The sequence below is a fragment of the Myripristis murdjan genome, chromosome 6 (assembly GCF_902150065.1).
Source record: "Myripristis murdjan chromosome 6, fMyrMur1.1, whole genome shotgun sequence".
Lineage (NCBI taxonomy): Eukaryota > Metazoa > Chordata > Actinopteri > Holocentriformes > Holocentridae > Myripristis > Myripristis murdjan.
This window is the reverse complement of record NC_043985.1, coordinates 12,121,676-12,145,663: the sequence shown is the minus strand read 5'-3', so window position 1 is coordinate 12,145,663 and position 23,988 is coordinate 12,121,676. Positions and strand designations below refer to the sequence as shown.

Below are 23,988 nucleotides of genomic sequence, written 5' to 3'. Positions count from 1 at the left end.
GGCTAACGAGGAAAAAAGAACTGCAAAACAAAACAGGAATAACATGTAAACTCTGGCGCTTGGGTTGACTGGAACAAGGCAAAAGAATTTTGGGGAAGTGAGGACATTTTGGCCAGTAATGACTTTCAAAAGGGAACTTGACATTACTGGTTAGGATTGGACCAATGTCCAACCCCCGATCCTGTATATACAGTGAATACACAAACATGACAGGTAAAGCAGTTGGGCTACTAGTGAACTGGTTATCTATGATGTGTCAAGGCACATCAATTGACCACTTAATTCTTCATGAGCAAAACATTATTTGGTAGCAGGATTTTTTAAAGAGTTCTTTCACATTTTGCATATCTCAAAATTTGACATGAATGCCTCTTATCTTTCACATAACAGTGAATGAGGAAGGTGAACACAGAAAAACCTATATAGAAGTAGAGATCATAATAGACCCACCTTACACTGTTTCAACTATAGTCCCAGTTAATTTAAGGCCTGATAGCTTTCAAAGTAAAAAATGGCCTTGTTACAGCTTTTATTTTGGAGTTGCTCTCTCCTTTGTCTTATCAAAAAAAAAAAAAAAAAAAAAAAAAAGGTAAGGTTAAAGGTAATCGAGTCATTGTGGTCAGGACACCTCAACTTTGGAGCAATTCAGTACAGGTAATACATTCATCTAACTGTGCCTTCTCTTAAGAGTCAACTGAAAACTAATTTTAACTAATTTACTTTGAATTACACCTCCTGTTATATTAGGGTGTTTTTGTTTTTTGTCATTCCTTTGCACATCTGTTTGAATTGTGTATAGGTGTGTTTTCATTATGAGCTGTGAAGCTCTTTGTACTCTGTAATAAAAATATATAGAAATTCTAAAAAAAAAAATAGTTTATTTATTCATTCATTTAATTTTGATCCCCTTCACAGACCAAACAAGTCTCCCTAGAGCCACCTAACCATACACTTACACACCATATTAAAGTCATGATGATGATCATCATCCTCTGCACCTTCAACCCACCCGTTTGCAATACTTACTCATTTGCTCCAGAAATTTACGAAACAAATGTCAATATCTACAACATGTAAATATCTTAATAGCAAGCAGATCGTTCCAATACTATTCAGAAAATTTAAAAAAAGATTGAGAAAAATGATGGTGTTGTGTGCATATGGTGTGCATATAAACTTCTAAAAATAACCAGTCAAATTTAGTATGTTATCTCACACCACAAATCACATATATATCTGCTTTTAATAATCTTGGAAATAGCTTCTGCATTAAGTCAGCCAAAATTCATTTCAGGACCATTCTGTGCCACCTCCATCCCCCCCTCCCGGGACAGTTATCAAGTCTGCAACCAGTGGACCATCAAAAGGCGACAGAGGAGGCAATGAAAGCTCACGCTCAAAGCAAAGGGGTTCTGCTTCTCTGGTCAGGCACAGCAGCGGTAGGGCATGCATGGGAGACAGGAAGTCAGGTTGTGGGAGTCCACAGCTCTTCAGGAATACAAAACGATCACTGATCCTGTAAGACAGGATGCCACTGTCTCTCCTCAGGAAAGCCAGGGCTTTCAGAGACAACTGGGTCTGCAGCTTAGGGTCTGTTCAAATGGCTTAACATGCAAAGGGTGAAGGATGATTACGCCAAGCAGGGCTGGGCTGAGATCATTTCATTCTCCATTCTCACAATCTGAAGCATTGGCTATTCTTTTACTGATCTTTGCAACACATCTAAGGTTTGATCTCTGATGTTTTCAAGCCAGTCCCCAAATTTCAGCATCAACAAATGGCTTCTGAAAAATTAAAAACAAAAAAGTTGACTTCTCTTAATTAATCTTTGTGACCACAAATTAATTATGACCCTTGCTACTACTATGATGCCATAATGACCTTGGAGTATGTTTCATTCTGGCAATGGGTAGAATAAACATGACATAGTAGGCTCAATTAAAATCTCCATCTTGATCACAGTTCTCCATCACAGTTAAGGCATGGATAGAGTATGCTGAGTTTAAGCATACAGATCTACAGAGTAGATGCAAGTGAAAAATGTACTGAGAAATGTAAGTGGGGAAAAAACATGTTTAAATGGAAAGTTTCCATTTCATTCAACATCTTACTCAACTTGACAAGTGGCAAGTCAAAACATCAGATGCTAAACATCTTATATGTAAACATCAGTTTGAGCTGGTTTTTCCCTTTTCCTCTGATCATAATTTTTTTTTTTTTTTTTTTTGGGTGGGGCGGTGGGGGGACGTTTTTCTTGTTCAGAAGAGGCAAAATTGAAAAAGCTCTTTTTTCAAGCACAATAACTAATATTCTGTGGATCAACAAAGTCAGTGTAACTCTGTTACTATGACAGAATCAGTCATGTTCACGAATACACTCCTGATCAAAATCTTAAGACCAGTTGAGAAATTGCAAGAATTTACATTTTGCACTGTTGGATCTTAAGAAGGTTCTAAGTAGAGCTTCAAAATGCAAAAAAGAAGAAATAGGAGTGAGACAAAAAAAAATTTGAGTAAGCAATTTATTGCAAACAACCATTAAACTGAAATAGGCTGTTCATCAGCTGATCAAAAGTTTAAGACCACTGCCTTTAAAAGCCCAAATCTTGGCAAAAATGTGGATTCAGTGTCATTTTCTGTCAGGTGTCCACACTGTCATGACCTCCTGATGGCAAAGGCAAAAACGCTTTCTTGTTAATCACCTCAAAAATTCGTTTCGGCATGCTTGATGCTAGTGTTTCCAGGAGGCTAGTGGGAATGTTGCTCCAAGTGGCGAAGATGGCTTCATGGAGGACATCCACTGTCTGGAATTGGTGTCCATTTCTGTAAACTTCCCTTGCCATCCAATCCCAAATGTTCTCAATTGGATTTAGATCAGGGGAACACGCAGGATGGTTCAAAAGAGTGATGTTATTTCTCTGGAAGTAGTCCTTTGTCAGGCGAGTATTGTGAACTGCAGTGTTGTCCTGTTGAAAACCCCAGTCATTACCACACAGACGATGGCCTTCAGTCATGAGGGATACCCCCTGCAACATCTCCACATAGCCAGCTGCCGTTTGACGCCTCTGCACAACCTGAAGCTCCATTGTTCCATTGAAGGAAAAAGCCTCCCAGAGCATGATGGCACCCCCTCCACTGTGCCATGTAGAAAACATCTCAGGTGGGATCTCCTTGTCATGCCAGTAACGTGGGAAGCCATCAGGACCGTCAAGGTTACATTTTTTCTCATCAGAGAATAAAACTTTCTTCCACCTTTCAATGTCCCATGTTTGGTGCTCTCGTGCAAACTCCAAATGGGCAATTTTGTGCCGTTGAAGGAGACGAGGCATTTGAAGACGTTTTTTGTTCTTAAAACCCTTCTCTCACAGATGTCGTCTGGGACAGTGTAGATACCTGACAGAAAATGACACTGAATCCACATTTTTGCCAAGATTTGGGCTTTTAAAGGCAGCGGTCTTAAACTTTTGATCAGCTGATGAACAGCCTATTTCATTTTAATGGTTGTTTGCAATAAATTGCTTACTCAATTTTTTTTTGTCTCACTCCCATTTCTTCTTTTTTCATTTTGAAGCTCTACTTAGAACCTTTTTGAGATCCAACAATGCAAAATGTAAATTCTTGCAATTTCTCAACTGGTCTTAAGATTTTGATCAGGAGTGTATGTATGGGACAGTCCAAAGGATCAACACATCTGGATTCCTGAATTGTGTGGTATTGCCCTTTAACAGGCAATACACCATTTCTTTTTAACACTGATCCTCTGCTCTTTGTCGTTGCAGTGTGAAGCCTTAATCCTCCGGTGCGTGCCAAAGACAACTTCCTGTCAGATTGCTGTCAGGTACACTCGGGTTTCCAAGATTTCATTGGTCTGACAGCTGCTTGTTCTCTCTTAGCCTTTTAAGGAGAGCCTGCCAACTCCAGGCAGTGACCCTCTGTTCCTTGAGAAGCCAGTCTTGTTTGGTTTTTCTGCACTAGGGGCCATATCCGCAAGAGTGGAATTTGAGCAGGGATGGACAAGTTTGTTTTCATGATAGTGCACCAGAATTCAGTGGAAGGCTCGCTGCGGAGGAGTGACTTATTGAATTCCTCAAGGATGCATAAATATTTGCCTAACTTATTTTATTCTGATATGGCAGGAGCATTTTCTCTCAGAGTTTTACATTATTAGTTTGAAAGCACTTAATTCTGGCTTACACTGTTTCATGCAAGTCCAAATAGACTAAAGCGTTCTTGTAAATATCAAGGACTCCACACTACATAACTCACCAGGCTTAATGTTCCTCTATCTTTGTCTGGTTCAGTGCTCCCTGCAGCCTCAGTCGGTTGTCCTGACATACTGAGTGTGCATCCCTCTTCCCAATTAAGCTGAATTACATAATCCTTTTAGCTGTGGCAGCTGTCGTATATTGCTTGGGGTTGTTCATTGATGCTGTTGACAATGGCTGTCAATACCTTATTGATTAGGTTAGCTATGGTGAGGGCTTGCTGTGCCGGCAGCCAATGGAAGAGGCTGGGAATCCTGCTCAGATGCATGGCCTCTGGGAGTGTCATGGTATCATAATGTAACACTGAAGGTGCCCACCTGATACAAGCTCACAACTGTGCCCATACTGTTTGACATAGAGGGCTATAAGGGACAAAGAATAAATTGAATGGAAATGGGAATGTGATGTTAATTGCAACGCGCAGTCATGGAAATATAACAAACAAGCTTTAGTTTCTCAGGTTTTTCTGCCAATAAAGTGCCACTTTAACACCTCCAGTTTGCTTGCAGCCAAAAAAAAGTGAGTTTACTGACATTACTGTCTGTAGGTTTACATGCCTCACAAAGTATAAAAATTGACCTTCAGACATTTAAAAATTCCTAATAATTTCAGAACACATAGCAGGTACTTACATTTTATTTACATGCATCAATAAGAAAGTCAAGTCCTGCCAAAGGCCTGTGAATATTTGAGCAATGATGTTTACAACTTTTCACTAACAAAGTTACTACTGATTAAGAGGTGGACTTTTTATTATCAGCCTGCATTTGTGAGTATAATTCTTGAATACATGAAAGGCAACCTTTGCTCTTAACCTTTGGAGTTTCAAATCCCCATTAAAGTAGCTACTGTTTTGCCTTTGTAGAGCAGTATTCTCGTTTGACATTATACAACAGTATAACTATATGATATGAGGCCAATACAAACCAAAGTAACAGAGTGTGCAATATATAGATATATAGATATATATCTATATATTGCACACTCTGTTACTTTATCTATCTATCTATATATCTATCTATCTATAGATATATATCTATAGATAGATATATATCTATATATCTATCTATAGATATATATCTATATATCTATCTATAGATATATAGATATATCTATCTATCTATCTATCTATATCTATCTATATAGATAGATATATCTATATAGATATATTTGCACTATGTGTGTATATATATATATATATATATATATTTTGTATAATATGTTTATCATATAATGTGTATATACTGTACATTTGTATTTAATACACTGCTAAGCACTTCTGGTTGGATGCTAACTGCATTTCGTTGCTCTGTACTTGTGACATGTGCAATGACAATAAAGTTGAATCTAATCTATCTATCTATCTATCTATCTATCTATCTATATATATATATATATATATATATACATACACACATATATATATATATATATATATACATACACACACACTGTTCTATATTGTTCAAACACTTCTGTATAATAATTTTGGTGTGACTCCACCTACAGCCTGGACCCTTGTGCGCGTTCTCATCCCATAATGCTCCATTCAGCCTTCTTTTTGCAGCAAATACTCATAACATTGCTACATCTGATGCTGGTACTCAACATCCCATTTGTCTCCAGCTACTTCTAACTGTAACTGGTTGAACCCTGCCTGAGCTGAGGTGTAGCTGACTGCATTCATGGTGACTGGGTTATTTAGCATGCCATTTCCTGCCCTGCTCTTCTAGAACCATATGATACACAATTTTGCTGTGTGAATTAATGCCAAAAAGAAAATGTTGATTGTGTGTGGCAAGGAATTATACGGCAGTGCTGATTTGTATGTTCATGTTGAGCTGCTTTCACATATGAACATTGCACAATATTCAGAGAATCAGGTGTGGACTTTCCACACATGTAGCACAACAGCAGACTGTCCATGTCAGATGCGTTCACTCCTACAGGAAATACTTTGTATGCTTTAGGCAAGGGGTGGTGCCTGGGTGGAGCGAGCAGGCAATACTTATACATAAACAATATAGAGAGGCAAGCAGAGGAGAGTATGAAGCAGCTACACTCCACGCATGAAGATCCCACTGGAAAGAGAAAGCTGCAGCGCCTACTCGCTCGCTGTGCCTGTCCCGGACAATTTCCTGCTCTACTCACACATGGACTCAGCAGCACATTTTGCGCACTTAATACTAGGCAGCTGGGAGGACAAAGTGCACAACAACTGATGCGGATATTTGTGTTTACACATACAGCTCCTCCGGCTAATGTCAGTATAAGCTACAGAGTTCAGTGCATGTGTGAAAGGGGCTTTGGAGACATGACCCAAACTAATCTTGCTAATAAGCCTTATAAACCAGATTTTGATTAATGGTTAATGAGCATGGGTGAATGAATTCATGCACGACTCCGCATGAAGAAAAGAGGCTAAGGAAAATGGTGCATGTTACAATGTCATGATGACAGTATGATTCACCAGACAAGCTAATGCATTTGATAAACCCAGTTAAAAATAAGGATTTTTTTAATTTATTATTACTCTTGAGTACCATATTCATCATCTATTATCATTTGAGAGTTCCAAACAGTCACTTACTGTAATAAAAATTGAGTTTTAGGGGCTGCATTTTCTACAGTAATCCATTCCAGCAGGGCTGGGTGGGCTTTAGGTTCCCTTGTTGGCTGACAATATTGTCGGGACCCTGATAAGATCAACCAGCTGTCCAACGAAGTGACAATATCCTGCTTGTTGGAGCTGAAATAGCTACTTGTCTTACTAGCACTGCAACGATATGCTAGTAAATGTTTTCATGGCTCACATTACTGTAGAGCTCACTAATAAAAAACTTTCACTTTGGAGGCTTGTAGTAGTAGAGCTGATGTGACAAAGTCCACATCTGCCACCATCACCAGCTAAAGCTTGAAGCACTTTGCTAGTCCTCCTTCTAGAATGGTAGATTGGTAAGATAATCCTTAGTAAAATGGTGGAACAAAATCCAAAATCCGGGAACAAAACACAATGAGTGTGCCTTTTTACCCAGCTAATAGTTACTGTTAATACTACTGGAGGATAACAGCTGTTGAAGGGTCAGTCAAACGGGGGCTGGAGGAATAAAAACTGAGTTTGTGTTCTGATTGGATTGCTCGAGTCTTAGGTGTCAAAGTAATTTTTAATTCCCAACAAAACCTCATGGGACTCAGGAGAAATGAAGTGAAAGGCCTCTCTGAAGATTCTCAGTTTCAAGATGTTTGACCAATGATGACCAAAAAAAGGAAAAATTACATAGTTTTCTTAGTTGATGAAACATAAAAATATATATCACTTAAAACTGTATGTAGCACAACCACATCTCTAGCTTTACAGGCAAGAAAACTTTGCTGCATCTTCTTGCTAGCTTTCAACACAGTCCACCAGGGCGACCACTTTCCACTTTACAAACTATAATGAAGTTCCTTCGTGAAAATGGAAAACAGTCCAATCAAATAGATCTTTTAATTGCCCACTCAATAATAGTTGCAAACCATTAATGCCAAGCTCAAATGAAGTGAGAACACTTAAGACAAAAAAAAAACAAAACAACAACAAAAAAAAAAAACAAAGCCAAACTTCTCAAACCTAAAATGTTGTTTTTCTACATCATAATTAGTTGTCGTTGTTCATAGACTATGGTAGTGTTTCCTTTCAAAAGTTACACCATTAACATTAAATGCCTATCAAAGGATGAGATGGATAATTGGAATTCAAGAACAGAGAAGACAACAGCTCAAAACCCCATTACTGTATCTATGTCCCTCATGAAAACAGGAAGTTCACACTACAGTCAAATACAGCATTTGATCTACCCAGCCTTAACATGACGTCAGAAGAAAATGGCTGCCATGTGAATGTGGTCTTTAAGCATTTAATTTGATGGCTGAGTTGCATAGAATGTAGTATACCTTTAACAGGTTTTTTATTATCACCAACTATAATACATTGCCTCTGCTGCCATCACATCTGATGCTGCATTCACTGGAACATGGAACTTCCATCTTGTAAATTTTCAGCCAGAGACAAAATTAGTTCATGGTGTCAATTTTAGGGAAACATGTATGTTTATAATTCAGTGCCCCCTTCCCATGAACAGTGTTGTCAATGATACAGTGAAATATTTCACTGCCTTTGACTGAACTGTGAACTTCCTGTTTTCAAGATGGACATAGATATGGTAATGGGGTTTTGTTGTCTTCTCATAATGAAATTCCAATTATTCGTCTCATTCTTTGATTGATGTGATGGTAATGGCTTAACTTTTGACAAAAAAATATATCATGGTCTATGAATAACTACAACTAATGATGATGTAGAAAAACAACATTTTAAGTTTGGGGGCGGTCAACTTTCACTTTGGGGGCGGTTCAAAAAGGCCTTCAGGACGATCCCAGGATGGTGGTGAAAAAAAAAAAAAAAAAAGTCAGTCTCGAGCCCTGACTGCTGTTGCCAAGTGAGTCGGTCCCATTTGGCAGGAATCAATACCAAAACAGGAAGTCAATAACGTCACTCACTCCCTATTCCCCACTTTCTTGCTCTCTACTGCTTCCTGGGAGTAGACATAACATGCTCTTTAAAGCACATGATGGGAATGCACACGCATGCACACACACACGCGCACACACACTCGCACTCAAACACATATACTCCCCCTCCCCCCAGTCTAGTGGAAATGCTTTTAACAGCTGCCTTTAGAATGAAGTTCCACCATACTGTTGTGGACTCCCAAGACACACACGCACACACACACACACAGTTTCCACCCACCATCTCACCCCCCACAAGGCTAGAGATGTAATAAGGGCGTCCGGTGCCCTAGCGGGGCCCTGGCCTACTCAGGAAATGAAGTAGCCAGATAAGGCTTTCTGCTGGCCAGATGATGAGTAGTCAGGGGGAAGAGCGACACTGTCAGCCCAGAGAGAGTGGCATATGCCGCACAGAAGAGGAAGAGGAAAAAGAAGAGAATTATGAAAAAAAAAAAAAAAAACAAGTGGCAAAAGGATAACTTGTCCAACACACTGACCCCTGTATGTTGGCAGTACATTTGGGAGTAAATGGGATGGTTTACAGGAATAATACCAGCTCAGTTTGCTGCTTTGATTTGAATGTTTTCTTACTCGGCAGACTGTTAATACCACTAGCTTTCTATGGTCAACTTAAATGGACGGAAACCAAAGCAGACTAACTTTTACTATTAATTTGTATTTGGTCTGTATAGGAACAGTCATCCAGGTATACCTACAATCAACCTGATTTCATCGCTGCAAGAGTCAATGTCCCGTGCTCCATTTCCTCTCACAGATTCTGAGTTCACAAAGCTTTATCCATTATAACATTCTTCATAAGTTATTCATTGCTTTCCTCAGAAGGCCTATGCAACACACTGAGGCTCTAATGCTGGAGCTCAATAATACATGACTATTATGGGATTTTTGCCAGCAAGAGAAATAAGAATACTGCAGCCCAAGTTTCATTTTGACCACTTCTACTGATAAATTCTTCATATGCAGGGTGCAGTGGAAGGTAAAGCCACCTAAACTCGTTTTAGCAGCTTCACAGGCTGAAATACATCTTTATGACAGAAATTCAAAGCTAGGCTATACACTACAGCAAGTAATAAAACTGATATAAGTTGCAGTAAAGTGATACTAAAAAAAAAAGAACTGTTACGGTATACTTGATATTTGTTAACATTTGCTTTGTGGTGGTTAGGTAAGGTTATAATTTACCTCCACATCACTGTTTGCCTGACAGCATTTAGCCCAAGTTTTTACTGCATTACCCGACCAGCCAAATCTAGAAGCAGACGGCATTTTAGACTTGACTGAGCAGCTTTCCAAACGTATACACCACCATAACTGGACTCATTTGAACCCTGAAATTAACATTTTACACCGGAGGAGGCTGGTAAATCGACGGGGCCTGTTTCGCAACACTGGAGTCCAACCACTGGAGCGGAACTTGCAGTGATGCAACGAACAATAATGCGCCAGAAATCGATACAATATTTCCGCTCTGCATTTAGGACGATTTCGCAACAACTGCACCATTGCACACGGCGATTCCCACTAACAGCGGTGCGCACAAGCAAAGCACAGGCCAAATACCTCCAGGTAGGGCTGTAGTTTAAATATTTAGGCGGTGTCACGGTGAAGAAAGGTAACGATTAAGATAGTTAGGGCCTACCTGTTCTTCCTCCGCCGATAAACTGGCTGCCATCGTCTCTCCGTTGTCGGTATCACCTTTATCAGGATGTGCTCTTCTCATCAAGTGGGAAACACGGAGATTTTTGTTTTGACTGTCTGCCCCTCGTGTAAAAACTGGGTTTAGGGGTTGTCCCTCTCTCTCTGTCTCTCTCTAAGTTGAAGGCATTTGAAACGATGTAGATATAGCTGAATGTGTATTTTTTCCACCCCTTCGTGATGTAGTCTAGTTTGAGTGCAAGACACGCAGGCCAGTTAGCCCGAATCTGCCCAGCCAAAACTACACGAGAAAAATCGCTGATGTTGTGTCAAATTTCGCCGAACAGGAGAAGAAAAAAAAAAAAAAAAAAAAAAAAAAAAAAAACAGCATTCAGTGGCTAGACGTGGCTTTGCGACGGACTCGATGCTGGCTGGGTTTTAACCATGGTCTACCGCTCATCCAGTGTGTGTGATGTTAAGGCTGCTGGTCACTGAGGCATCCACGCCATGAATTGCAAGTTTTTTATCCCTGAACGTCGCCTTTATATCGTGAGGCAGCCAGCGGCAGCACCATGCAGTGCGAGGTGGTTTCTGTATGCTGCTCTACCCCCTGGTGGTTAACTCCAGAAAACGACCAAAGCCTCACGACCTCCGCCTTCATTCATAAAAATAGGCAACAAAACAGGAAAATCACCATTTTGAGTGTCAGCTTTTGGGAAAGATGTTCATGCGGGCTGCTGAAAATTGTCCATAATAAAAACAAACGTAGACAGATGCACTTGTTCCTATTTGTGCCAACTCACCACCATATAGGCCTACCAGTATTCTTAATACTTGATTTGGTGCCTCTGTGGTGACCAGTAGTTTATGGTGACAATTTAAACTGCTTAAATAGAAACACTATAATATTCTTGCAGAGTTACTTTGGCTGTAACAGTTACCTATCTAAGGTTATTGGTGCATCCAAGCCCTGAGCTGCTCTTTGGACCAAAACACCACTGCACTTGTGAAAAAAAGCAAGGCAACAAATTAGACTGGAAAGTATTGGGCTTGGCAAAGGATGGTAGTTAAGTTCATTGGAACAACACTCGAGACATAAATAGCCCTTAAGGGAAAAGAACAACTCTAATCATATAATGATCTTTCCAGGAATATTATATCCCTGGGAAAAAAAAAGAAAACCCTGAATCATGAGTGCCACAGACACACTTGCAAGAATATGATGGCGATATTTCAGGACACCTCAGAGTTCAAGGCTAGAGTTGGCTTGATTGATAAATTATTGATCTTTATGTTTTGAAATGTATTTTTTAAGACTAAAAAAAAAATAAGAGGTGTTTGTAGTGCCAAACAGAAACCAAATGTAAATTGTATTTATTTTACAATGGTTGTTAAGATTTCATTGTAAGAGCTGCCTCTCAAACGAGCTGCAGATTTTACACAATAAACTACCTGGATAAAAAAAAAAGGCAAACACTACATTCAGATTGGTTTTTTTTTTCATTATTCATATTTATTCAATTCTCTGACCTGCAATGTTTCTGTAACAAAACACGGGGAATGAGATATTTACAGGCTATTGATGTTTACTTATTTTCCACAAATAACAAGATCCCATAATAACTGTAAATGATGAGGCGTGAGAAAGTCTGTGTTGGAGAGCAAGGGAAAAGGGAGTGGACAACAATAGACTTCCTGTCAACCAGCTGACGTATGGGATCATTTGGGAAAATGTGATTGGCAATCCATAAGCCCTGCCCACTTAATGTGGTAAACCTGGGGGGAAAAAAAGAAACAGCCCTCCTCGCAGTCCTTATTTTATTGCATTAAGGATTTAGAGATGAAGTGCTGAGTTACCTCAGTGGGGCCTACAAGAAACACTACAGAGAGATCCAGTCATGTAGAATTTTCCAGAAACACCTTCAAAACCAGTATGATGTGCTTTACTGTACGATGCCACTATTCATCACAAACTACCCTGAGTCTGATGTGCTCTTTACACTAGTAAGTTGAAAGTCACTACAGGTTTCATGTAAAAACTGCAGCAAAATCCAGCTGATTATGGTTTGTGTAAACATCATGGACCCACAAATGAACAAATGTACGGTATGTTGATTTCAGATTTGGGTTGTCTTACATGGTAAACACTGGTAACGTCTTTTGAAGAACTGGGTATTTTGTTAACCAGCCAGGCTAAACTTTTTATGCCTGACAGGTGCTGGAACAGTTGCAGGAGAAACAGTGCCGTTTTTCGTAGAAGTCTTGTGACAAGTTTTTCACAGAGATCACACTGACCTTCGGTAACCTTAAGAGTGTGAGTGTGTGTGTGTGTGTGTGTGTAGGAGAGAGCGCACTCTGCAATGTGTGACTGTGAACTGACAGGTGCACAGTTCCTGGAAAGCGATTGAGGATGACTAATAACTAAATTCTTGCTCTTTACCACATGCCTGATTTTGCACTCAACAGCCTTCTCAGTTATGAGGTGACCCAATATGAGATAAAAACAATTGACTGTGCTGCATGTCTGCATTTCCCATCCAATTTAAGACCTCCATCATTCCCTGCCTAAAATATAAGTTTACAGGACTCAAATCATTTGGGCTTATTGCACAACCTAAACATTTGCATGTGTTGACCACCAGAAGGTTGAAAGTTCAATTGAATCCTAAAACAAAAATTGGAATTGCTATTTGAAGTTAAACTGGTACAACCCATACAAACACTGTTCCAACCCACAAGTAATGATGTGGGCTAACTGATCTCATTTCCTTGTCTATTCTACATTTAGACAGAACTGAAATCTCTCTGAAAAGCGGCGAGCAAAAGCAGATATGATCACCCTCTGTGATATTTGATCTACAGCCTTTAAAAGAATCATCCACCCTGAGATACTCTTACACTGTTATGTTATCGAGCTGTAATACTCTGCAGTTTGTAGCTGTAATTTGTGATGAAGTGTGGTAATTTACTTTTTTGGGGGTATACCCATGTCTTCAAAATCAACCTTTTCTACTTCTGTTGAATTGAGTGATTTCCTACATTTCCCATAATGACTTTCAACAACCCCCAGAGAACAAACATGAACTTGTTCCATTCCTCACTGTGTAGGTAGAAGGAGAAATCACCATAGCACATTAGAGGGGGAGGTTTTCTAGTTTAAAAGTGTGTTGTGCTCATTACCAAAAACACAACATGTTTTGGGGCTGCACTGCGTTATCTTAATGAAGACCAATGACAGTGGAAAAATTGGCACCTCTGCCTTTTGCATTTGTCCCTGTATGACTGTGAAATGACAGTGCAAAATGGTGAGTCTATAATGAAGCCCGACGGACTGGCAACAAAAGCTGATGTTCATCACTGATATTTGAGATAGCTCACACACCACTGATATCAAACTCTATTGTAGCTTTGCTGGAAATGTCTCAACGTGATGTCATCTCAAAAAAAAAAAAAAAAAAAAAAAAAAAAAAAAAGTTTAGAAACATGGCATATCACCATTTGCTTCCAAAATGTCAGCTTCCTCAAGACTTATAAAAATAAATAAGATCAAGTTACGTTCCTTCCTAACAAGCACTGATTACATCTGGAACTAGTAACCTATGACAGTGTTGGTAGGTGTCTTTTGGCAAGGGATGTGCTGGCAAAAGCCACTGAAACTATAGTCACAACTAAGGCAAGGCACATTCACATCTTTCCTGTTGACAGCCAATTTCCAGCTAGGGCTTCACGGTTACGCAAATGGTACAATAAGCTTGCTGCAGAGGGGAAGACACTCATGAATTCTGCTGATCAGGGCTGGTATCAGCAGTATGAGTCATGTTGTGACGCTAACCAAATGCTGGAACATCCTCTACTCACATTTACACTAACAGTGAATGTCTAGACAGTTCTCAAGTGGTTGCGTGACAACCTGATGTAAAATTCAAATCAACAAATTTTAAAAATCTACCCTCCAAATTTAGTCTACAATGGAAAGTGTGTTTTTTTTCCTCATTATTCAAACTTTATATTATAGAGAATGACTATTTTGCATTATATCCATTCCTGAAACTTCTACCTATTTTCTAATGTTCAAAATACCACAAAATTCCAGAAATTTTAACACCTGTGGGACAGCTGTTATTAATACATTTGTGCAGCAATAGCGGGTTAATAAAAGACATTTATTCAGAGACATACATATTAAAACCTTCAGTCTAAAGAACAACTTTCAATTTTTAAAAGCAAGTGTTAAGAGTCCATATCACTGGAAAAGCCCTTCTTAAGGGCTTTTTGTTCAGCCTGGTGTCAGCCTCCAGGGTAGTAAACAACGCTTTGCCCCCCTCACCATTCTATAAACAGTATTGATAGTAGAGGACACTCATATTTGCCTAACTGATGCTCAAAATAACAATCTCCTCTGTATAGATATCAATTAATCCAAGTGCTGCAAGTGGTAGAAAAGTTGCACTACTGCAAACAACAAGGATGTGTAAGTTTGTTGCATGTGATCTATTTTATTCCAGAGTGCAGCACAGCAGAATAATGTTCCCTCAACTGAGACATTTGTGCACTGAACATGGCACTTTGGATTAAAATGGATCTGCTGTATATTTGAGATAAGAAACATTTCACCCTCTTTTTGGACCGTATGCTGATGTCCTACTGATTACTATGGTGCTATGAGATCACTACTGCATCACAATTCTGGTACCCTCAAAACTTAGGTCAATGGTGGATTTTGTATTTTTAGCCATGAAAAGAACATATAGCTCTACTAATCTGCACGCTGGAGGTGTCTTGAGCCGCTCTGGATTAGAATTAGCCATGCTTTGCAATTGGTCAATCCTGCAGAACTATTCAGAGGAGTTCAAAGAGCCATATGTAGGCCACCAACACTCTAAAACGCTGAGTTACCAATTAGCATTTTGTTCACTCAAAGCATCCCTCTCAGCTCTCCATCTGTGCCTCCTTTATTGGCTTTTGGGGCAAATACCTAGGTGCGTCTCCGTCGCCTTTCTCTTGGCTGGGGGTGGACAGGTACTCTAACTCATAGCGTCCATTAACATCAGCCGGGCGGACCTCAACTGATGTTTTCTTGTGTTCGAGGATTTGCTGAAGCTGGTGGCTGGCATAGTCAGGCTTGGTGGTGAGGGGTCCTAAGGGAACCTCTATACCCAGAATATCTGTGACCATGTATGGGCGCAGCCAGCCTACAAGAGGGGTGCTGCCAGGGGTGTAATGGGTCTGACGGTGGTAAAAGAGCAAACCGTCCACCTGCAGTCAAACACAATGAAGCCGCCTTCAGATTTAAAACAATCAAACTCTGATGAAATGAAACCAAAATGTATTTGTTTCCATATCAATGCTATCGTGACAATTAGAAATCAAAATAATTTACAGCTTAGAGTTTTGGCATATAGATTCAGCTGACATTTTTCCATTTGTGTGTTTGTAAATAAATATAATATAATAATAAAAAATAACACTACTATTACTACTACTTCTACTACTACAACTAAGAGTAATAATAATAATAATAATAATAATAATAATAACAATAATACTAGTAGAATGAACAATAGTTATTCTTACATTGAAGCTGTACTCGGCAGTCAGAGCTTTTTGAATCGATTCCTCTGTGCAGTCTGTGCTTTGGAGGCTCACAAACCGGAACTGTTGGACAAAACAAAACCAGAGCACTAAGTTTTTAGATCCAAACACAACCAGTCTACATGTCAAAAAAGAAAAGTTCCTCTCTAACAGTGAGGTTGCTCTTCAATAACTAAACCAGATTTCGCCCGTTTTGGGCTGTACAGCACAAACATTGAGGATTAGAGAGAGGAACTTGCATAATTGTATGTAGTGGCCACTTAAGTGCCCAATAAATACGAGCAGCAATGATTGCCTTTAATTCTCCTTTGTCTCATTTCCCCCTGAGGTGTTTGAAGTTGAAGTTCAAGCCTTTATTTGCCCCATGTGGGAAACGTGGGTGCAGCAAGGAATAAAGGACAACACATACAAGCAAAAATAAATAAACTGAATAAGCATATTGCAACTTGAAATAGCAATAAGAAGTGCAGAAAATGGGGAAGGAAGCGGGCATGACATCTTCCTATTACAGCTTAAAGTTTTAGGCTTTTTTCTGTGCTGCTGACACTGACAGGGTTGCGCTTGGCGATCTCTGACAGGCACTCTGCCTCCTGGACTTTGGACTGGAGCCAGTAGAAGCGGAACTCAGTCTGTTGATGAGAAAACAAGCACCGTAAACAAAACCCCCCCCTTTCAAATTCCGAGAAAATCAAATGGGCAATGTGGCAAAGAGGCACATCTGTGGCCCAGACATTGCTACTTAAGCAATTAGACAAACATTCTTGGATTGCTGGCAGATTACAAGTCAGTCATACCGGGCAGTCATAGACAGGGTGACCTCTCCAGCACATGACATCCAGGATGTAATAGGTTCTGTCCACTTCACTGTAAATGCAGTCGAGGATAGTGTAGTCTGCATGTGGGATATACAAAGCACCAGTTAGATGCACTTATTTACAGGTAGTTGGCAGTTAAAATGACAAATATATCTGCAAAGGTTTAATGGGTTTGATTACTTCGCTGGGTGCTGAGATTTCTGAATGTCCAAACACACTTTCTGGTCCGTACTCTTTTGGACCATGAACGTGACAACACCTTCTCAAATTTCAACACACTCCCAACAGACTTATATGGGAAAATATGAGCTCTGTTAACATTTATTGACATTGCCTTCAAAATCTTAACAATTTATGTGTTGTACTGCTCCACTGAAGCTGCTGGAGCTGCCTTGCTCCACTGCACCTCAGCACTGGGTGTTCTCAACCAGAATTCAAACAAGCAATCTTCCATGAACAAAGTGGCTTCTATTACCTCTATACTATTACTTCTATTATTAAACTACAACAGGCACATAACATGACCTGTATGTGAGATAACTTTACAGGTGAGCAGGAGCCAAAGGGAGTTGCTTCTGTTGGTGGAATAATTACTTGTACTACTAAAATGCTCTTATCCTTTCCTTGTAATGAACCGCTGAACTCCAGCTCTACAAACCAGCCCACCTACCTTTTCCCATGGCCGAGTTGTGTCGGTTCCCACCAGGCAGCAGGGAGGGGAAACGGTTCACACAGTAGCCACTTTTAGTGTATGCTGCAGTTGAGCCCTTTAAAAGAAAGGCATATCAGAGAGGATACGACTGAGCCCAGAAATGACTGTTGCCAAAATGACAAACGAGGCACTATCATAAGATCTGTTATGTTCCATGTGTTGATATACATGGTTTCTAATTTGAACAAAAGATTAGACCAGATATTGTTTGGTTTCTTCTACCCTGCCTCGTACACTCTCCATCACTTTAAAGCTGTTTGTGAATACATGAGTGCACTGCATATCCAAGTGCCTTTAAGCCAAACTTTTTCTCTGCTTTTGCTGGGATCATATTATACCCATCGAAGGTTTTGCCATTTGCAAAGCACTTGGGCTGATCACTTGCTGCTATTTTTGGCATTTGAGGAAGGGCTGGGTGATATATCGATACCATACTGATATAATGATATAAAACTAGATTGTGTAGGATTGAGGATATCACAATATCAAGTGGCATAAATGTTATCTTCTCCTGTTTTTAATGGCTGCATTACAGTAAAGAGATGCAGTTTTCAGAACTTATTAGACTGTTGGAGTGCTTTTATTCTTTGTCTCTACCTGCTTGATCAATATATCCACATTACTATGATTTTTAATCAAAAATCTCTTTTGTCCAAATATCTTTGTGTCAATAGCTAACTTTTTAATATCAACAAACATCAGTCAAAGATATCATGATATCTGAGTCAAAGATATCATGATATTTGATTTCGTCCACATCACCAATCCATAACTTGAAGCACAAACTTGAGAAAGTTGTAAACTAGAGTGGCAACCTAACCTAGCTGACTAACCATAATGGTCTAACGTAACCTAACATAACATAATCCATTTGATGTACATTTTTACCAAAAATGCCTTACAACCCCAATGAGTGGACACTTTTATGGCCCCAAAGGAAATCAAACCCCTAATTCCTGGCAATGCTTTTGCCATGTTCTCCTCTTTGAGGTGGATGGGAACTTCAGAGATGTAAGATTTGTTCATTGTCCATCAAGTTGGCCAATAATTTAAACAGTGGAAAATAGACTGGAATGTTCTTCAATAGGGGAGATTTGTGCGCATTTGATATTCTTCGGGCAAAGCAAACTGTCTGCTTTTTTTTCAGTTTATCAAAGAATCCATTCTTCCAGATTTCTCTTGCAGAGTGCACTGGGCCATGGCATTTCATAGACCTGCCAACAATGAGGTCAAGCTCTGCAGTGATGAATGCGGAAACAGATGATTGTCAGTGTACATTCATTATGATGCACACTGCAGGATCATGGGGTGTGGGGTGGAAGTGACCAAGGGTTCAGTAAAGGTTCATATGTGCTCAGAGAGAGGAAACCAGTCTATGGGCCAAAGAGTCAGGACACACATAACAGCATTAGAACTATCACCTACTAGCACCTAATGCTAACAAAATGTTCAAACCTTTTCACATCAAAACCAGTCTACATGGAAAAAAGTTGGCAATGTAACATGAAAAAATGAATTTTTTATTGTATGGACTTTGCCAGGAGAAAAAAGTTGTTTAATGTGTGGCCACAATTGAGTAAAGTCACTAAAGTTATGTGGGATTTTGGGCCTCATACTATCATAATAAGTGATATCTTTTCCTGGTGTTAAAGGCTACATTACAGTAAAGGGATTCAAATTCCTGCATTTATTGACAGTTTTATCTGGCCCATTATCTGTCTCTACCTGCTTGGTCATCATATCCACATTACTAATGATTGTTTATCAAAAATATTTTGTGTGTAATTTTCTCATGAAAGCACCAAGTCATCCCTACAATGTTGCTACACCAGTGATATTGAGGTATTCACTAAAAATACTGTAATATTTGATTTTGTCACCCAGATCACCCAGCTCAAATTTTAGAGGTATTATTAGGTCCACACACTCTGCAGGCCATTTCTTACTCTGTGATTCCATGCCTAACGGAAAACAACTCCAACAGTTTGTTGTGTGTCAGTCCAATTTAAAAAGAAAAATGAATTCATTGTAATCTCTCAATCTCCATCTTCATCACCAGGGGATGGTAGTAATATCAATCGCAACAGTTTCTTTTTTTAATATGCGCCTACACTTTACCCAGATCATGCCTATACTTTCCATATCCTGCCTACAATTTTACACCCACTCTTTCCATATTGTGCCCACACATTAGTAATTTACATTTGCTTTATTTAATCATGACCACACATTAAAAAAAAAATAGCTTTCCAGTAATCACTCAGCACGCTCCCTATGATCAAAATTCACTTAGTAAATTCTACACTGCCTGCCTTTAAACTAATTGCTCCCTTACATCCTGAAATTTGGAGATGATGTGACGTGTTATTAAAGATCCCGCCAGAGTTCTGGGCAAGCTACACCTACAAATGGCTGTGAATGTTCATAAAATGTGTTAGTCTGCTGCCCATTCACTAAAACAGGCTTGATGTAAGCCGCAACCAAACCATGCTCATATCATGCCCAGAGCTCTGGTGGGATTCACAATAACACAGCTGTAACAGGTCCTTACCCTTGAGGCAACAATGAGAGATCGTTTCCCCACAGGACACACGACCATCAGCCAATCAGTGTCCAGGTCTGCAGGCACATCCACCAGCCACTCTGACAACATGAGCTAAACGGGAGACCAGAGGCTTCAGTTAGTAAACATGGCACTCCATCTTCACCAGCACCTTATTCAAAAGATCAAGAATAATAATAATGGGAAATCTGCCAGCACTCAACAAATTGGTGCAAACACAATGATGCTGTTTTGGTAGGTTTTATGCATTAATTCTACAATCTACAAACTCATGTGCCCTCTTCTGGCCAAATCAGACAATACATTGCAAAAGTCCACAGTGTGCAGCCATTTGCACATAAACAGTATCTCTCAGTCACTGCATTGGTTGATTAGACTGACCTGGTTGGCATAATGCTTTGGCAGCTTCCTCCTCTCAACCTCCATCCCCTCTTCCTCTGTGGTGGCTTCTTTCTCCCGCTCCCCCTCCTCCTGTTTCTCCATGTCCTCCTCCCCATCGCTGTCTACCCCAGTCCAGTCCCCATCAGCCAGACGCCGAGCGTGGTTGACATAGTTTAACCTTTTTCTGTGATTGGTAAAGGTGGGGTGGAGTGTGGGGGGTGGGGGGATTTAAGAGTCTTGCACTGTAGCATTTCTTTAAAAATGAAAACATCTGTGCAATTTACTTAGAATATTGATATCATTGCAAACAGAATTAATTTAAATATACATCAACATATACTTTATCTATCTATACCAGTCAAGCAAGCAATGCATTACAACATGAGAAACACGCACTAAGATAGCAGTCTTGTGATCTGACATCATTGAAACTTGGACCTATTCTGATGCACTGCATTATGGCAAAGTCAATGATTGTCAAAAACTGAAGGACTGGGACCAAGACTGGAGAAGCTGCAACTCAGAATGGAAATAGAAAAGGCTACTGAGAAATGCTGTACAGGTCAGCACACTGACGTTTTCTGCAGGTCTAGGAAGCGCCGGCGTCTCTCGCTCTGTTCCAGGACGCTGTACTTGCTCTTGTACTGTGCAAGCCGAGGGTGGGGGCCGGCTGTACTGTTGGGCTCGCTGGACACAGCGAAGCTGGCCGAGAGGGCTTGGGTCAGGTCATCCATGGGGACTCTGCAAAACAACACAGCACTCATTATTAGGGGTGTAAAACTGAATAGTAAAAAACCAAACCATAAAGTGCAAAACCAAACTTTAAGAAAACAAGCCGTTCAATACACAGTACCACACCCTACAGAGTTCTCACCAGTGATGGTTGGCCCTCAAAATATATGCACTTGACTGAGTTTAATCTATTTTGAACTGGAAGATGAAAGCGCCGTGTTACAAACTGTGAAAGGAAACATCCTCTATGACAGCCACACAATCATACACTTTTGAATTGATGAATACACTGACAGTATTTTCATGTTTGTTTTAAATTAGTCTAAGCAGACTAATGTTTTGCAACAAGACAAAATACAGAGAACACTGGAAACGGTAGTGGTTTCTTTTCTCTCTAATGTACAAACAAACCAAACCTGAAATTGTGACCCAAAAACCACAATACAAACTCAACTGTGGGTTAACTGAACCGTTGCATCCCTACTCATTATCCAGGTTTATAGTATTTTTTGTACCCCTCATGCCATCCATTCCTGTAACAGAGTATTCACAGCACTGGCACCCTACAAAAATGGAACTAGTGACATTAGTTTTGCTTCTGTACTTGAAGAGTAAGAACATACATAACCCAGTCTCAACTATGTTGGTGCCAGACAGAGTCGAGTCTGCACACTTCAAGTCCATAAATATTATTAACAGCTATAGATGTGATCTTTTGAGCTCAGATAATCTGGAAACATTTACATATATATGTGATAATGAATTCATACACTGCAAACTGCACTCCACTTTTGCAGTCTACTATACTTTTACACAGCTCAATGTAATGACTCTCGTGTAAAAAACAATGCAATGCCATAGTATACATGTAAAACTGTGGTTGTCCAGTGACTACCCTTTACATATATCTATATATATATCTATCTATCTATCTATCTATCTATATATATATATAGATAGATAGATAGATAGATAGATAGCTATTTATCTATCTATCTTTCTAGATAGATAGATAGACAGATATGCATGTACATGTGCGTATGCACGCACGCACACACACACACACACACACACACACACACACACTTTTTTTTTTTTTTGCTTATTTTTTGATTGTCTGCATCTCTGAGTGTCTGGAGAAGTGCTATACAAATAACTACATGTTTGATTATGTAGCCTAATAATGTTACAGAAATAACTGCGTGTTGCCTAAGAAACTGTTCTAAAAAATGTGTTCCTTTCTTCCAGGAATTATAGTTGCATGAAGGAAGACTTCATGCATATTAATTTAACTTTACAGAAGTAAAACCCCTCAAAGCAAACACTGGTAACTCAACTTTAACCCTCACTCCTTTAGGACTACGGCAAGTTAACAAAAACATTTTGTAGTAACTTGCCAAACACAGCGAAAGAAAAAGATTACAGCCAACAATAAAAGTATGCATGATCACCAATCACTGACCAAATCTTCAGATAGTTTTCACTCTAATCCCACCAACCAGCATTTTATTGCTTTTAGTGTCAACTGAATCAGGATTCACTTTTATTTACACAGCACTTTGTGCCTTTTCAGAAGTACAAGCTACTACTATTGGCCTACTTTATGTGTTCACTGCAGTTTTGTGATAATGCAAATTGTGGCGGCACAATAATGAAGCCTGGATTTTGAATGAATTTCCAATGAATCCCCAGGATCAAATAGGTTCAATAACATGACATTCACATGAAATTTGCACTACAGGAGAGTGGATAATGTCTACTTATTAGCTTTGATGTGTCTGTCTCTCCACTATGATCCCCCTTATTCTACATTTTGGAGACATTTCAAAGTTTAGAAACCCTTCTTACGTCCACCTAGCCTGCCACCTAACAAACTAGCATGATGCTAAACAAGCTAGCAGACACTAAACACTCTCACCACATAACACACAGCTACACGCTTCAAGCTACATGCAGTTATGATTTCAATGTCTCTTGGTTCTTCATGGTTATCAGCCACAAATGAACTACTACTCAGTCTATTCACACGAAAATAACATTAAATACCGTGGCTTAAGGAAGCTGCCGCAGAAACGTCACGTTGTCATCTTTCCCACCAGTGGCGACTTTTAGGTGGCCGACTAAAAAGGAGATCTAACCCGGAGTTGCTTTGGAGCCGTAAACTCATACAAGGCGCACCGACACTCGTAGCAATTTAAGATTAAATGGTGACTGTTTTCGTTGCATGTCACCATTAAAGTAGAATGCGGTTATGCTGTAGTAAAATACATATATTTAGATAAACCTGAGAGTGGTTCCCACTTTCAAGAGTGAGTTTGAAGAGCTTGAGGGTGTTCAAGGCTCCCAATTCACCTTTATTTCAAATTAGACAACGAGGACTATGAACAACAAAAAAAAATCAGTTAAATTCCATAGATGAAGTTAATTGTCAATTGTTATCACCCTACTTAGCTTACAGCATGGACATGTATGCAGATCAGTAGAAAACCATGGCGAACAACAAAGTCTTATCATCAACTGATGTTGTCCTACAGTCTGATGTGTATTTCTCTGGGAGTTTTTGACATGAACATATTTGGGAATATTATCATTATTTTATCTCGTAAGACACTTTCTGATACTGATAAGTGATATATGAAGGATTATTATTATTATTATTATTATTATTACAGCTACTGCCACTGTAGCATTCTCAGTGTTTTCATTTGGTCCTTGCATAATA

The 23,988-nt window shown here is 39.5% G+C and overlaps 2 protein-coding genes across 3 annotated transcripts in view; both read right to left on the bottom strand.

The window, feature by feature from the left end:
• Window positions 1-11,058, bottom strand: part of ptpn9a (protein tyrosine phosphatase non-receptor type 9a) — a 28,807-nt gene extending 17,749 nt beyond the window's left edge. The window contains exon 1 of the mRNA XM_030053910.1: window positions 10,476-11,058. Within this exon, the coding sequence (XP_029909770.1) occupies window positions 10,476-10,556 (81 nt within the window). The 5' untranslated portion in view covers window positions 10,557-11,058. The remainder of the gene's footprint in view (window positions 1-10,475) is intronic.
• A 3,555-nt stretch (window positions 11,059-14,613) lies between these two features.
• snupn (snurportin 1) lies at window positions 14,614-23,460 on the bottom strand. 2 transcript variants are annotated; one of them, XM_030054042.1, is made up of 9 exons: window positions 23,313-23,460; window positions 21,111-21,275; window positions 20,535-20,718; window positions 20,142-20,246; window positions 17,549-17,645; window positions 16,858-16,955; window positions 16,615-16,692; window positions 16,046-16,126; window positions 14,614-15,727 (listed from the first exon to the last, which is right to left on the bottom strand). In XM_030054042.1, the coding sequence occupies exons 2-9, from the start codon at window positions 21,266-21,268 to the stop codon at window positions 15,401-15,403; spliced, it is 1,128 nt and encodes a 375-aa protein (XP_029909902.1). In that variant the 5' UTR covers window positions 21,269-21,275; window positions 23,313-23,460; the 3' UTR covers window positions 14,614-15,400. The 2 variants fall into 2 exon arrangements, with proteins under 2 accessions (XP_029909902.1, XP_029909903.1); XM_030054043.1 differs by lacking the exon at window positions 23,313-23,460 and adding an exon at window positions 23,185-23,306.
• Between the last annotated feature and the right edge of the window lie 528 nt (window positions 23,461-23,988).

Bases quoted from the DNA above. Each gene is read 5' to 3' on its own strand.
- snupn (XM_030054042.1), bottom strand. From the start codon at position 21,268: ATGGATGACCTGACCCAAGCCCTCTCGGCCAGCTTCGCTGTGTCCAGC. The intron at 16,956-17,548 runs GTAGGTGGGCTG...TCCCACATGCAG, and splicing joins CAACTCGGCCATGGGAAAAG to ACTACACTATCCTCGACTGC. The intron at 15,728-16,045 runs GTAAGAATAACT...GTTTGACTGCAG, and splicing joins CTGCCGAGTACAGCTTCAAT to GTGGACGGTTTGCTCTTTTA.